Source organism: Myotis myotis, unplaced genomic scaffold (assembly GCF_014108235.1).
Source record: "Myotis myotis isolate mMyoMyo1 unplaced genomic scaffold, mMyoMyo1.p scaffold_m19_p_13, whole genome shotgun sequence".
In the NCBI taxonomy this organism is placed as follows: Eukaryota; Metazoa; Chordata; class Mammalia; order Chiroptera; family Vespertilionidae; genus Myotis; species Myotis myotis.
The window spans coordinates 49,312,358-49,327,297 of NW_023416317.1; the positions used below are offsets into that span (position 1 = coordinate 49,312,358).

At 53.8% G+C, this 14,940-nt stretch overlaps 1 protein-coding gene across 1 annotated transcript; it reads right to left on the minus strand.

Moving 5' to 3' along the window:
* Window positions 1–7,932: 7,932 nt before the first annotated feature.
* Window positions 7,933–13,806, minus strand: CLEC3B (C-type lectin domain family 3 member B). The gene is made up of 3 exons (XM_036333095.1): window positions 13,562–13,806; window positions 10,614–10,712; window positions 7,933–8,478 (listed from the first exon to the last, which is right to left on the minus strand). The coding sequence occupies exons 1-3, from the start codon at window positions 13,668–13,670 to the stop codon at window positions 8,078–8,080; spliced, it is 609 nt and encodes a 202-aa protein (XP_036188988.1). The 5' UTR covers window positions 13,671–13,806; the 3' UTR covers window positions 7,933–8,077.
* Between the last annotated feature and the right edge of the window lie 1,134 nt (window positions 13,807–14,940).

Here is a 14,940-nt window from a genome sequence, read left to right on the forward strand (position 1 = left end):
TTCCCTCCACTTGCCTGGTCCTCCCACCCCCAGCAGGTGCCTTTGCGTGCCAGCCATTGGGCATGGGCCCTTCTCATCCCGGCCTGGGTTAGAACTTCCGTGGCAGCCCTGTGAAGGTTAAGTGTATTTCCACTTTGCATGCATGGTTCGTCGTCATAGAGCCACCAGAGTCAGCATGCGAGCTTGAGACTCAGCTGTGCATCCTTGCCATTGTCTTGCCTTTCATTTCTTTTTTTTTTTTCATAGGTTGGATCCAGCGCCTCAGAGACAGAGGGGGAAGCTGGACTCAGACAGGTCCCTGTCTGTGCCCTGTAGCCAGAGACCACCTGGGACGAAGCTGGGGTGGCTGCTTTGTGGCGACGAGGAAGCTGCTACACGTGTCTCCATGAGGAGCCCTGAGCATCTCGGTGCAGGGTGTTCTAGGACTCCTCCTGGGACTCGAGCTGCGTTAAGGGCTATGAGGGGAACTTCAGAGAAAGCAGGGCTTTGCTCTGGGTTTCTATATACAAGGGGGTCAGATGAAAGCAACAGAGCTAGAGCCGTGGTTGGTAGAGACAGCCGTCACCCGTCGTCGCTGGGGGCGGGCAGTGATTGATGCGGTGTGCGCAGTGCCTCGTTTTGGCCTGTGGTCAGACGTGATTACAGAACGGCCTCGTTTTGCCCGCCCTCGTCTGATGCTGCTGGATTGGGATCGGCGAGATGGGCTTCTGTTCAGCAGGAGAACGCAGCGGCCCGCTGTTAGCACCTGGCCAGGGCTGCTTTTCTCGTTCTCACTACAAAGGCAAAGCCTCACCCTCAGCCCGGCCTCTCTGCGTCCCATTCTCATGCCTTCATGGTGGGGTGATGAGAGTCCTCACACCGGGAGAGGAAGAGGAGGAGGGATGGGCCAGAATGAGGGGGATTTGTTTGGGGGGTGGGGGTGAAATAGCATCTTAGCTCAGAGGATTCACAGTTGTCACTGAGTGGATCCAGTGGAATTCCGAAGCCATACTGGGGTGGGGTGGGGTGGGGGTTTGGGGGGAGAGGAATTGGGATAACATTGGTGTGCAGGTCCCTTCTGAATTATTGGAGGAAGTTCCAGGGACTGGGGTGGGGAAGGCAATAAGAAGTGGCCGTTCTTAATATAGATAATCCTCACAAGCCACTCTCTTGGGAAACATAGGTAGTGTGACCGGACAGTGCAATTTTCTGATCCATCCCGATTTTAAGTAATACGACTATCTTACTACCTTGGATGTAATGTTGCAGGCAGCAAAATGGGATGTGAAGTGCAAGAGATTTATTGGGGAAGAATTGGGAGAATCAATGGCCGGGAGCATCTGAGTGAAGAGACAGGGGAGAGGGACTGGGCAGAAGAACCTCAGAGGGCAGTGCAATTCTGAGAAAACCTTGTCCTGGCCACTGGGGAGGCACCTAGTGCAGCGGGCTGGCGGGCGGGTGGGCGGGCGTGGTGCAGCTCGGATGCGCCTGCCTTGCTGGGTCATTGCCCAGGCGCCAACAGGGAAAGGCTGGCCTGTGTCCCCGGTAGCCGGGCGGGCGGGGTGGCCGCCGAGCTGTCAGTCAACTCTGCTCCTTGCAGCAGGTTTCCTCAGAGCATCTGAGCACCTCCCTCCCAGCCCCAATTCAACTGCTGGTACCACTCGCTTTGAGTCTTCGAACCAGCTCAAGTTTTCCTAGAAGCAGAGCCAAGAGGGGATTAGACATGCAAGAATTTTATTAAGGGAAACGCCTGTGGAGGATACAAGGGGGAAGAGAGCCCTGGCCGGTGGTGCTCATCGGTTAGAGCGTCCCTCAGACCAAAGGGCCCGGTTCCTGAGTTGCAGGTTTGATCCCTGGCCTTGCTTGGGGTGCACGCAGGAGGCAACCAAACGATGTTTCTCTCCCACATTGATGTTTCCCTCCCTCCTCCCCTTCCTCCCTTCCACACTCTCTAAAAATCATTGTTTCCCTTCCTCCCTCCCTCCCACTCCCCTTAAAACTCAATGAAAAAAATATCCTCAGGTGAGGATTAAAAAAGGGTGGGGGAAGGAAAACCCTATACAAAAGTAATGGGAGCTGTATACTGCTGGTGAATAAATCAATTCATAGAGGAGATTAAAAAATCAAACTCTGTTAAGTCATGTGTCCTGAATTTTGGCTTGGGAAATATGGTTTCTTTGTAAGGCATGTGAAATGGCCGATTTGGAATTTGAAACATCAAAGTCTGTCTCAACCAGTACTTTTTGCACTTCCTGTTCCGGCTTCACAGGCCCCTGGCCCTAGCTGTTTCTCAACTTCTCAACAGGGGGGTAAAGTGGGGGTCGATTTTGCTTCACCAGGGAACGTTTGGTAATTTCTGCATTTTTTAATGTTAAAAGTATTTTTTTAAGTTGAGAGAGAAACATCGGTAGGTTGCCTCCACATGTGCCCCGACCAAGGATTGAACCCGCCACCTTTTGGTGTACAGGACGATGCTCCAACCAACCAAGCCACGTGGCCGGGGCTGTCTGCAGACATTCTAGCTGTCACAGCTGGCGCCTAGTGGGTAGAGGCCGAGGTGCTACTAAACATCATACAAAGCACAGAAGAGCCCCCGGAACAGAAAACGATCCTGCCCAGGTCGTCCGTAGTGCTGAGGACGAGAAACTGCCCTGCTGATCCTCTCTGTCCTCTTACAAGGAGTCAGGCAGCATGGCTGACTTAAATGGGCTTAGAGGGGAGACACCCAGGGACAGGGACCATTACAGGTACAAGGTTCGAGTGCCTAATCTTCAAAAGAAAGGCCAATAATCAATACGCCAGTGTTTGGAATTAGGAAAGGTTTATTGACTGGGAAGGTGCTAACTGAGAAGATGGGAGAACTAATCCTCAGATCCCTCTTAAGAAAGCCCCAAATTCAGGCATCTTTTATGTCAAGGGAAGGGAGGAGGGTGTGGTCAGTAGACAGTGAGACAGCTAGGCGCCGACAGGGATCCAAGACGGCATCGCCTGGACCTGCTGCGAGCTGCCTTCCAACTGGGCTCACCCAGCGGGAGCACCTGCAGGCTCTGGAGGCTGGGCATACACAGCTCTGTGCTCCGGGACACACACTGTGTGTGGCTGCATCCTCCACCAGAGAGGGCTTTCCGTGGTGCCCCCTGGCCCTTCTGCCCCTCCGTGCTCCTGGCCGGCCTCGGAATGCCCGCTGATCATTCCCACGTCTCTGTCAATACAGGAGTCACGTGTGCCGAGCCGGCGCAGCCAGGTTCAGTGAGCCTGAGTGGGGGGCAGGGAAGGATTGAGAAAAGAGAAGAGAGCGGGGTCTGGCTGGGACACTGCCTCCTCTGATGGAGAGACAGCGCCACGCACTACAAGCCGAGTCTTTATTTTATAGCCAGTTTCCACGAGGCAAAGTAAGGGCGTGGTTAAGATGTTTACAACCTTCTTGCGGGTTTCGAACCTACTCAATTACATGCACCTGAAATCTATCAAGACCACGTCATTCAGGCACCTGGGGCTACAGGTTCGGACCATAAGGTCAAGCTTACAGCCGTAGCCTTTGGCTGCAATTGTGCTGGGAGGGCTTTGCCCTCCAAGCGAGGACTTACTTGCACGTGGCTTTGCCACGAGAGGACCGTGCCCTCTCATTAGTCCGAGGCTTGAACCTGTCCAAACACTGTAGCCGCTCTCTACAGTCACAGTCGTTTGGGGACTTGAAAAACAACTGTGCAAGCCGAAACCTTGCAGGACAAACTTAATATCAATGGGGAGAGTTCCTTACATAGGTATGTAGGTGAGTTCCCTGAGAATATGGGACTCCAGGACAAATGGGGCAGCTGAGGCCTGTATATAACATTCTGGACTAAGAGGGAGGCCAGGGTCTGGGACTGCAGAGGAAGGTGGGCAGTTCACAGGTAGAAGAGCGAGAGCAAGCATCTGGCACACCAGCGGGACACAGAGGGGAGCCCTTCTAGATTCTTCCCCGTCTGCTACACTTAGGTCATATTTTGATGCTAAGGTGATGCTCCCTTTCTTTAGGCAGGTTTTTCTAGATGAATTCCTTGAAGCGTGGGGAGAGCCTTTAAAAAAAAAACCAGCTTAAAACAGCCCTAACCGGTTTGGCTCAGTGGATAGAGCATCGGCCTGCGGACTGAAGGGTCCCAGGTTTGATTCCGGTCAAGGGCATGTACCTTGGTTGCGGGCACATCCCCAGTGGGGAGTGTGCAGGAGCTGATTGATGTTTCTCTCTCATCGATGTTTCTGACTCTCTATCCCTCTCTCTTCCATTCTGTAAATAATAAAATATATTTTTAAAAAAACAGCTTAAAATAACCCATGTTCCCAAGAGGCATGTTTTGGCAAACTCTGCTTCCCCTCACTGGCCACTCAGCCTCCCTGTGCGCCTCAGTTCTTTCGCCTGAAGAGGGCATTGACCTTGGAGATGTTTCTCGCTGGCTGTGCCCTCACATTGCATGACGCGCCAGTGCATTCTAGTGGGGAAACTGGTTCGTTGTTTTGTAGGCTGTGCCATGATTTTTAGCTTGAAAGATTCATAAACGATGCTCATAAATGAGTCACCCATGAAAGGCAGGCGACACAGAACCTAGCATCAGGCTTCAGAAATGGCCCTAGAAAATCTGGAAGGAAAAAATGTGTTTTTACAGGAGCCCCTGCCACCAATCACAAGTACTATACACACCAATACACACCACTAGCAACTCCCTTTTACAAACCTTTCACACATCAGGAAGCATCTGGAAACTTTCAAGCTTCAAGGATTTAATGTATATAACAGATGGGATATGGGCTTTGGAACTCAACAGACCTATGATGGAATTCCAGCCCCATCGATGGGTGTTCTTTGAAAAATTAACCTCTCTCTACCGCGTCCTCCATTATAAAATCGGTTTAGTAATCCCTGTCTCTTAGGTTATTATGAGTATTAAATGAGATAATTTCTGGGTTATTGTCAGGACAAGGTAAGGGCCTTCTGGGTCTGGTCCAGCACACATTGGGAGCATACACATTGCTCATTTTATTAATATCTCCATGTTCTCTTAGCAAAGCCAAAATCAAAGGAAGAAAATGCCTAAAGCAGCGGTTCTCAACCTGTGGGTCACGACCCCTTTGGCGGTCGAATGACCCTTTCACAGGGGTCACCTAAGACCACCCTGCATATCAGATATTTACATGACTATTCATAACAGTAGCAACATTACAGTTATGAAGTAGCAACGAAAATAATTTTATGGTTGGGTCACAACATGAGGAACTGTATTTAAAGGGCCAGAAGGTTGAGAACCACTGAGGAGGTTTAAGGCATCAAGGACACATCAGTGGAGGGACATCTTCTTTCTTTGTGTGGCTTTATTTTTATTGATGGGGGGGGGGGGAGAGAGAGAGAGAGAGAAAGAGAGATTTGTTGTTCTACTTATTTATGCATTCATTGGTTGATTCTTGTATGTGCCCTGATTGAGGATCGAACTCACAGCTTTGATGTATCCGGCGATGCTCCAACCAACTGAGCTACCCGGCCAGGGCGAGAGCTACTCACCTTTCAAATACATTGTTCTCAGAGGAAGGGTTTAGGCCAGTGCTCTTCAAACATTTTGCCAGCATCCTCTCAACCCATTCACTGTTAGCACACAGCTGAGCAAAACATCACAGGTCTAGTGTCTATTTTTATAAACATGGATTTTTCTTTTTTAATTGGTTCATACATCATAAAATGAAGCAGAGTTCTGCATCAATAATTCAAGTTTTCACTTTTAGAGCTGTAAATGTTGAGAAACGTTGATCAGATAAGTTGGTGGGACTGAAGAGTGACATCTCTTAACACTTGACCTCCTCGGGGACAGGTCAAAGTGCCCTCTATTGGAACCCTTGCAAAAGGAGTGTTCCCCCAGTCTCTGCTTCTTTGACACCTACACCAATATTTCAAATTGTTGCGAAGGCAACACACCAAGGCAAAGAGGGAAAGGCGATTGTGAAAGAGGCCTCAACCTAGTGGAGCAACACAGAAGATGACGATCTAGAAACTGATTCCTTATCATTGTTCATATACACCCTGGAAAATTCTCCTAATTTTGTGCCTCTGAGCCAGGGCCGGGACTAGTGAAGTGAGTGACGCACTCACCTGGGGTACAAAATTGAAGGAAGCACCAAAAAAAAAAAAAAACCACCTCAGTAATCATGATACATAATGCTTGAATGAGATATTTGTAAAAATAAAAATTAATGCAAAAAAAATCCGTGGTGAACAAAACATCGAAATTTAAAATAAAAATCCCAGGACAGGCGTACCCCAGCTCAAAGTCCACAGGTGTCCCAAATGTAAGAGCTGGCGGCTGATCCAAGATGGGTAACCATTCTCTTGCCCGTACTGCCACCTGCTGCTAGAAGTGAGTAATTCTCGCTGTTTGGCCAACCGGGCGTCCCAGTGCCGTGTCCCCACACTCTTGCCTGCAGCCACCCACCTCAGGAACCTTGGGAACCTCTGGCCACCTACTTCCTGGTCGATGGCTGCATGTGCTAAAAAGAGCGGAAGGCTCAGTTTCTAGACCTAGATCTGAGTGTCAGCGTTGCCTCTTTGCTGGGCCTTCTTGAACGAGTCACATCACCCTTCTGAGCCTGAGTTTCTACACCTAAAATGGACCTCATTACCTCTTCCCATAATTGAGCAATTACGTGAGACTCTTTCTGTGACAATGCCAAGCAGACCTGCCAGAAGTATGCTGCCTCAGCCGGCCCACCCACTACCATGGATAAATCACACTGTCACCAATTTATTACCGAAGGCGAGACACTCCAAAAGACAACCACGCCGAACAAGGTGCTAGAGAAGTCCAGACAGTGGCCAGTGCCGGGGCCAGTAGGATAAGGAAGGCTTCCCGTAGGAGATGTCATTAGAGCTGAGCCTACGGGACGGGAAGGGCCAGGTCAGGCCAAGAGCTGGCCAATAGCCTCTAGGGATCACTAGGCCACGTCTCTTTTATCTCAGGAACATTCCAGGACATGAAGCAAGCATTAGAGTGATGGTAGGAAGGCCAAGGCCCTTGTCATCAGCCCTGGGTTCAATCCTGGCTGTGCTACTTATGAGCTATGTGACCAAAGGAAGTCACTAACTTCCTTGAGCCTCAACGTCCTTCTCTAGGGGATGGGGATAATAAGACATCTTGTCCTGAGTGGGTAAGATTAAATAAGATGACATACTTAAATTGCCTGCGATATGGTGGCTCAATGAGTGGCAGCTGCTTTTGTTAACTTGGGGACTTCTGTGAGGAGTGGGAAGAACAGGGACACACCCATCGGGCAACCCTGGCAATGGTCATATTTGGCTTCTGAAAACACCCCCCCCCCCCCGCCCCTCAGTGTGCCAGGCAAGGAGGGGGGTGCTGATCCCACCGTGGCAGCCTCTGCTCCCGCCCACCCCCACCCCCAGCAGGACTCAGCATATAAGTACACCCCAGAAAGGGAGTGTGGGGGTCTCCCCGCCCTGAGGTTGGAGAGGGGATGCTGGAGTCCAACACGGAGAAGCAGAGTTCAGAGAGAGGCCTGGGGATCTGAACGCTGGCTGCAACTTAGATGTCATTCCCCACCTTGACAACAGATGCAAGAAAATGTCCTTGCTTTCCGGAACACACTCAAATATTCGGGGGTAGGGAACATCACGCCTGCAATGTACTGCCCAATGGTTCAGAAAAAATAAAAGGGTAAAGAGAATAAGGGGAAATGTTAATGTCTGGAGAATCGAATTGAAGGGCACACAGGAATGGCTGCAACTTTTCTGTATGTAGGAAATGATATGAAAAAAGTTTTTTTGTTTTTTTTTAAAAAAAGGCAGCAGCCGCCAGGGTTCTCTTCCTCCTCCTTCCCTGAAGCCCTCCTCTCCAGCATCCACTCGCGTGTCCAGCCGCCTTCACACGCCCCGCCCCAGCACCCCGCACCCCGCACCCCGGACGGACCCAGCGACTCTCCAAAAGCTGCACCGACTTTATTTGCAAAATAGGCTCCAAGCACTGCAGGGCATCTGCGAGCAGGGGCCCGAGGCTGGAAGGTCCCCACAGCCCTCTGTGGCCCCCACAATCCCGCCCCCCAACCCCCCCTCGGGGTCCCCAGGCTACACGATGGCGAACTGGCAGATGTAGGGCAGCTTGTCGCGGCATCGCTTGTCGAACCACTTGCCGTTGGCCGCGCCGGCCAGGGTGGCGCAGTTCTCGGCCTTGCCCCCGTCCGGCTGCGCCGTGATCTCCGTCTCCCAGTTCTTGTAGGCGATGCGGCCGCCGGTCATGTCCACCCAGTCGCCCTCCGCTGCCATGTCGTTGAGGCCCAGCCAGATCTCGGCCTCGCTGCCCACGCTCTGCCGCAGGTACTCGAACATCGCGTCGTTCTCCGAGCCCGTCTGCGGGGTGCCCAGCGTGCCCCCGCGCGAGATGCAGTCCTCGCTGGCCTCGTGGAAGGTCTTGGCCTGGGCGAAGGCCAGGAAGCACTTCATGTGCACCTTGGTGCCCTTCAGGCAGACTGGGAGGGGAGAGAGGGCCGTCACCAAGGACCCGGGTCCCCGAGCCGGAGCGCCCACTGACCGTCCCCGCTAATGTTCTGTGGCTGGGCCCTAGTCGTGACCCCCTGGGTTCATGCCGAAAACTAGACGAAGACAAAGCCTGAGAGCAGTGCTGGGCTGGCCATCAGCCCTTTGCTCCTGCGGCGCCCTCTGCTGGCAGCCCCTCTGTATCTCCCTCCTCCTCCTGGAAGGGTTCCAGTGAGTGCGCTGCGTGAATGTATGGAGGCTTCTGGGAGCAGGGCCCTGGCAAGGTCACCTCTGCCTCCGAGTGTCTGGCAGAGGCTGGCTGAATGGGGACCTCACATGTGGTTGCTGATTGTGGGGGGGCGGGGCGGAGAAAAGGGGCAGATGCCAGGAGGAGGGTTGCTCCCCTAACCCCTCAACTCTGGCTAGGTCAACAGAGCGGTATGCTTTGGGTGGGCTACAGACAAGGTGATCTGCAGGTGGTGGTGGTGGAAAGGACGGTGAGAGGGAGAAGGTCCCCAAGGAGGCCCAGAGACCGTGACCGCCTGGGACTCGGCGGAGAAGAGGGGCACTTGGGATTCCCACGTGCCAAGGGCTTTGTGCGGGGAAGTCCCCACCACCTGCCCTCACCTCAGGGGAATGTGGCGTCTGGGTTATCAGGACTTTGCACAAGCACAAAGCTTAGACATGACAGAGACCTTGGAGCTTTCCTGCGCCTACATCCCCACCCCATCCACTTTACAGTGAGGAAATGAGGCCCAGGGTGGCACTGTGCTCATGCAGACACTGTGGCTGATCCAGCCAGCACCCCTTCCCACGTCCCCCTCCTTGTCTGTCTCCAGTGCAGGAACGAGCTACTTCCAGATTCTCTTGTTGTTTAAGCTACTCTTAGGTTTTCTATTACTTGAAGCCAAAACATGGTAGACATTTCCTTCCTAGAGCCCCCCTTTCCCCACCGGCCAGGTTAAGCAGGTTGTCCAGAGTCCTGTGTTTGTCCTCCCTTAGCAGAGATTTACGGAGTGTTGATATGTGGCAGGCACTGTGCTGGGCAGGGTGGCGGGAGAGACAAGGGCAACCAGAAGCAAACTTGGCTGCTATGTCCCTGGGGCTCATAGTGTAGACATAAATCAACACATGAATATAACATTACAAATTGCCATAAATGAGATAAAGGAAAGAACATCATTCTGTGAGAGCTTTTAACTGAGGAGCCTGATTGAGAAGAGAGATTAGAGACTTTGAGATGGTGATGCTGGAGGTATTTATTACGTGGCTCTTGGCAGAGAAGTTCAGGCCGCCAGAACAGCATGTGCAAAGGCCCTGTGGTAGAGGGACAGAGTGTGGCACAGCAGAGGGACAGAAGGATGGCAGTGTGGATGCTGAAAGAAAAGATCTGAGAGGGAGAGGATGTGTGAAAACTGCCCAGTGAGAAGGATTTGGAGGTTTCTGAGGAGGCAGCAGGGGAGGGGACTCAGCTGCTGGGTAGAAAATGGAGGTGGGGTTATAACAATAGGCCCATTGCGTGGGTTTTCTGTGAAGAATGAGTCGATGGCCTGGCCGGTGTGGCTCAGTAGTTGAGTGTCGACCCATGAACCAGGAGGTCACTGGTTCAATTCTCTGTCAGGGCACATGCCTGGGTTGCAGGCTCGATCTCCAGTGTGGGGCGTGCAGGAGGCAGCCAATCAATGGTTCTGATCATTGATGTTTCTATCTTTCTCTTCCCTCTCCCTTCCTCTCTGAAATCAATAAAAACATATTAAAAAACAAAAAAGAGTGACAGCGTCAGCAAAGCTGCTAACACACAGGGGGTGAAGCCGACGCCCCCCCACGCCTGCAGGGCCTGGCTGAGTGGAGGGTCTCCCGGGACTGGTTAGGGTGGTGCCACCTCTGCTCCACAGAGCGCTGCAGGGGTCCCGCTTCCGGGGGGTGATGATGGATTCTGTGGGAGAGCTTTTGTCCATTGGGGACACACCAGGGGGCCTCTGAGCACCAGGTGCCCTGGCCTATGGGGCTGGACCAACGGAGCCAGCGGGGTGCTGGCTGGAGGTCTCGGGCGCACAGCTGCCTGCCTGCCTGCCTGAGCCCTTCTCTCTGGCCCACCGCTGCCCAGAAAGGCCGCCACCACACTCACCTGTCTGCAGGGCCTGCTGCTCCTTCAGCAGGGCCACCTCCTGGGCCAGGCTCTCCAGCTGGCTCTTGAGCTCCTCAAGCATCTTCGGGCTCACAACATCTAGGAGGGAGTCAGGAGGGCGTGGAGATGATGATGCACGTGGGAGGAAGGCAGTAGGGATCGGCAGGGCAGAGGGACGGGGGAGACTCCGTCTACCAACCATCAGGGACAAGGGGAAAGGACTCCCTCGACCTGACCTCTGGGTGTATGCTTTGTCTGTCTGCTGGTGGCAGTGTAAGTATTCGCTCAGGATTTGCCTCTGCCAGGGGCACCTGTCACTTGCTCTTCCTGAGGTGAGACCTGTGTGGCGTTTGCTCAGGGACATTGCTGGGGTTCCTGTGGTGTTGGGATTGGCAGGGGCTGGGCTGGGGGTGCAGGCAGAGTCTTCCATGACCCCCAACCATCCAGCCCCCCTCCCAGCTCCGAAGAGAACGGAGCACAGGAAGCAGGGCTGGAGCCCTTGAGACCTCCCAGGTTCCCCTCTCCAGGCAGGAGGAATAAGACACAGATCCAGCCCGGGACTGAGTGTGGTGGCACAGGTAAGGGTGCGTGTGGCCTCAGAGGTCACAGGGATGCGCGTGACCTGGAGCATGAATTCAGTGCTTGGCCTCTCTGAATTCAGTTCCCTCATCTGTAAAATGGGAAGTAGCAGCCCCACCTGAGAGGACTCCCCAGAAAACTAGAGACTAGGAGAAATAAAGCGTGTGAACAGTGCTGGGCTTGCCATCAGCCCTGTGAGCTGGGCAATGTTTCTGCACCACCGCTTCACGGACAGCAAACTGAGGCCAGACTGAAGCAACTCGCCCAAGATGGCAGAGCCAGCAGCTGGCAGGGCGGCCTGAACGCAGGCCACATGGCTCTGAGCTTGACTTTCCCGGCCTCTGACAGCACAGACTCCTAACATGAGCCCCAGGCCCTGCAGGGAGCTGGTGAGCGAGAGGTCCTGCTCCGTGTGTGTAAGTTGAGAGCTCTGTGGGTGGACCCGTCTTCCTGAAATCCCAGGGACTTTAAGAAAGCTGCGCTCAGCTTGGGGTGGGGGTGGGAAAGGGCTTCCATGGTCCATTTGGCTGGGCCTACATGAAGTCCACAGTCATGAGGGGTGAGGCCAGAGCCTCTGTCTATCCGTAAGATGCCTTGGCAGGGGAATGGCAGGAAACAGATGCAAGCAAAACCACCCTTGTGTGCACAGAAATTTGTGTTGCAACTTATGAGATATGAGGAAAGTGACACCCAGATGAGCAAGGCCAAAGAGGGCGGGTTTGGGGCTGGGGAAGGAGCCTGGCGAGTGTGTGTGCCTCACCCGGGGCTCTGCCTCAGCCAGTCCGCAGCAGCTCTGTCCCCGGTCACATGGCGCACCAGCACAGGGTGCCACGTGAGGTGGCACAAGTTGGGCGCTACACAAGGGCACTCAGCTCAGGGGACACACGGGGGCGCGAATCCAGGCCTAAGCCTTGCCCTTGGTTGTGCTGTGTCAGATCACACACACTGGGTGGGTGCCTTTCTGTAATGTGTGTGTGTGTGCAAGGCACGCTCCAGGGACCGGCCCAGGAGAAGGTGCTAACAGTGCTCCACCTGAGGACGGTGTGGGAGGAGGGGTCCCTACCGCTCGGGGTCAGGAGACCCTCGCCCCAACGCTGTCTCTGAGGCTCAGAGTCGGGATGTGTGATTGAAATGGTTGTCCTCCAGCTCCAGGCTAAGGACCTGTGACCCCTGTGAGGCCATCCTGCCGACCTGAGCTCCTGGGCCAGATGTGGCCACGTGGCCCCTGGAGTTCCCGCTGCCTGAGCCTCCCTGTGAGCCTCGCCTCTGGCTGACCGACCAGCTTTCCTTCCCCGAGGTAATCACTGTTACTCTTACAAAGGCTTCCAGAAAAATTCTACACATGCACAATAGGATTTTTCCTATAAATTCCTTTTTCAAAACAAAGGCCAGCACACCATCCATTCCATTTTGAACTTTTCTTTGCTCGTTTTATAAATGGAACCTTGAGATTATTTCCATCAGCTTGTCCTGTTCTGTCTGTCACCCCCCCCCCCCCCCCCCCCGTGGGTCTCTCTAATCCAGATGTACCTTTACGTACATACGCCACTATCCACGGCCACTGGCCACTGGCCACGGACAGAGGAGGCTCCGAGGGGGGCCTGAGGGTGCCCACACGCCCCTCCCTGCTTCTTGTTTTCTGTGCTCTCAGACCTGGCGCGCCTGGAACTCTCCCCGCCTCTGAGCCCTGTGGGGGTGACAGCCCCGTCCATTGCCATGGCACTTCACTGGTGTTGTCTCAACACAGCTCCAAGTGACTTCACTGCGGGCAAGGCTCCCAGGGCAGGCCTTGCCGCAGCCAAGGTGACCCAAAGACACCCCAAGCCCCAAGGGCAACAGAGGGAGACAAGCTGCTTCTGGTGTCCTGGTTTGAGTTTCAAGGCTGGGATACGCTATGGAACCAAGAATTAACTTATTCCTGCTCTCCTTCTGCATCAAGTATATCCTATGTGCCAGGCACTTTATAAGCTTTGTATCATCAGATCCTCATGACAACCCTTGGGGCAAAGGCCAGGTCCCCACTTCAGAGCTGAGAAACCTGAGGTTCGGAGCTTGCAAAGCAGAGCCATTGGCTCTCTCCGGTGAGGGCTGAGCATCTCCAGACGGCTGAGCAAAAAGTTTGATTTCTTTAAAACATTGAGGGAGAGAGGAGTGGATGTCAGTTCTGATGATCTGGAAGGTTCTTTCTGACTGTGAGAGTCAGTTCTTTCTGGCAGCCGCCCCTGCTATGGAGAGCACTCCCAGGCCCCAGGGGGACTTCACTAGCGTTCTCTGGACTCATCCAGAAGGAAAATGAGCCCAAGGACCCAGCGAAGGAGAGGGCGACCAGCTCCCCGGAAGATGGAGAGGTGCCCTGTCCCCCTCCTTACCTTTCTTGGCGTTTGCAGCCTTCTTGACCTTGGGGGACGGTGGCTCGGCGGTGACCTGGGTCAGGAGGGAGAAGAGGCAGAGGAGCAGGTAGGCCCCCCAAAGCTCCATGCTGCCGCCGCCTGCAGTGCGCCTGGGTCGGAGAGCAGTGGCGCTGTGACCAGGGCTGCACGGCTTCAGCAGCTGCGGCGAGGACCTCTGTCCAGGAAACCCTCCCAGACTTGGCTGTGGGCGCACCCAAGCAAAACAAAACAGAACGCCTGCAAAGGGGGAAGGCTGGGAGCTGCAGAGCCTCGCCTCCCAGGGAACAGCCCCCGGCATTCCGGCCCTGCCTTCTAAAATATTTTCCAGGATTCTGAAAAACACACGATAGTGTTCAGAGCTCACACCCAGGGCAGGTGCGGAGTCACGCCCTTCCCTGGAATTCGCTCAGAGAGGCTTCCCAACAGCAACAGGAGGGAAGTCCTGCCATCTCCCCATTTTACAGTTGCAGAAACTGAGGCTCAGTGAGGTTGAAGGACTTACCCAAGCTGCTCAGATGTTGGGAGCAGCACCAGTATTTAAAGTACGCAGGGTGGTTCCAGAACAGTGATGCTGCATTAGGGATGTGCATTAGGGGTGTTCGTTAGGATGAAGTGCTTAAGGAAGAGGGGGACGTGCCAGCAGGACACAGAACCAGCTTGGATTTGGGTCCAAGGGCTGAAGTCAGGGGTTTGAGCATCAAAATGGCAGCTTGCAGACCTAACCGGTTTGGCTCAGTGGATAGAGCATCGACCTGCGGACTCAAGGGTCCCAGGTTCGATTCCGGTCAAGGGCATGTACCTTGGTTGCGGGCACATTCCCAGTAGGGGGTGTGCAGGAGGCAGCTGATCGGTGTTTCTCATTGATGTTTCTAACTCTCTATCCCTCTCCCTTCCTCTCTGTAAAAAATCAATAAAATATAAATATTTTTTAAAAAATGGCAGCTCACAGTGGCCGCCCGCAATGGATTCACCAACAGCCCCGGAGAGTCTGTGGATTTCATCCTCCCGTGTGAAGGATCGCTGTGCTGGCACCATCCCCCAGGCCTCTCCAGCCGAGGGGCAGCAGGCAGGGGCAGCTTCGGCCTGGAGATGACCTGGGGCTAATGTTCATGAGTGACCCTCCCTCAGGGAAATGTCCCTGCACTAACGTACCCCTCCCCTCCTTTATATACCAATTTTCCTGCACAAAGAATGATCTTCCTGACCAAGCACAGAGGCAGGGAAATCAGGAGAGAGCTCTAAAAGGCCCATTTTCGCTTTCAAGTTCCTGTTGTTTTTTTCCTCCAAACTGTTGGAAGTCTGAGTTATAGAAAACTCCCTCTGGCCACCCCACCCACGTCAGCCCAAACAGCACGAAA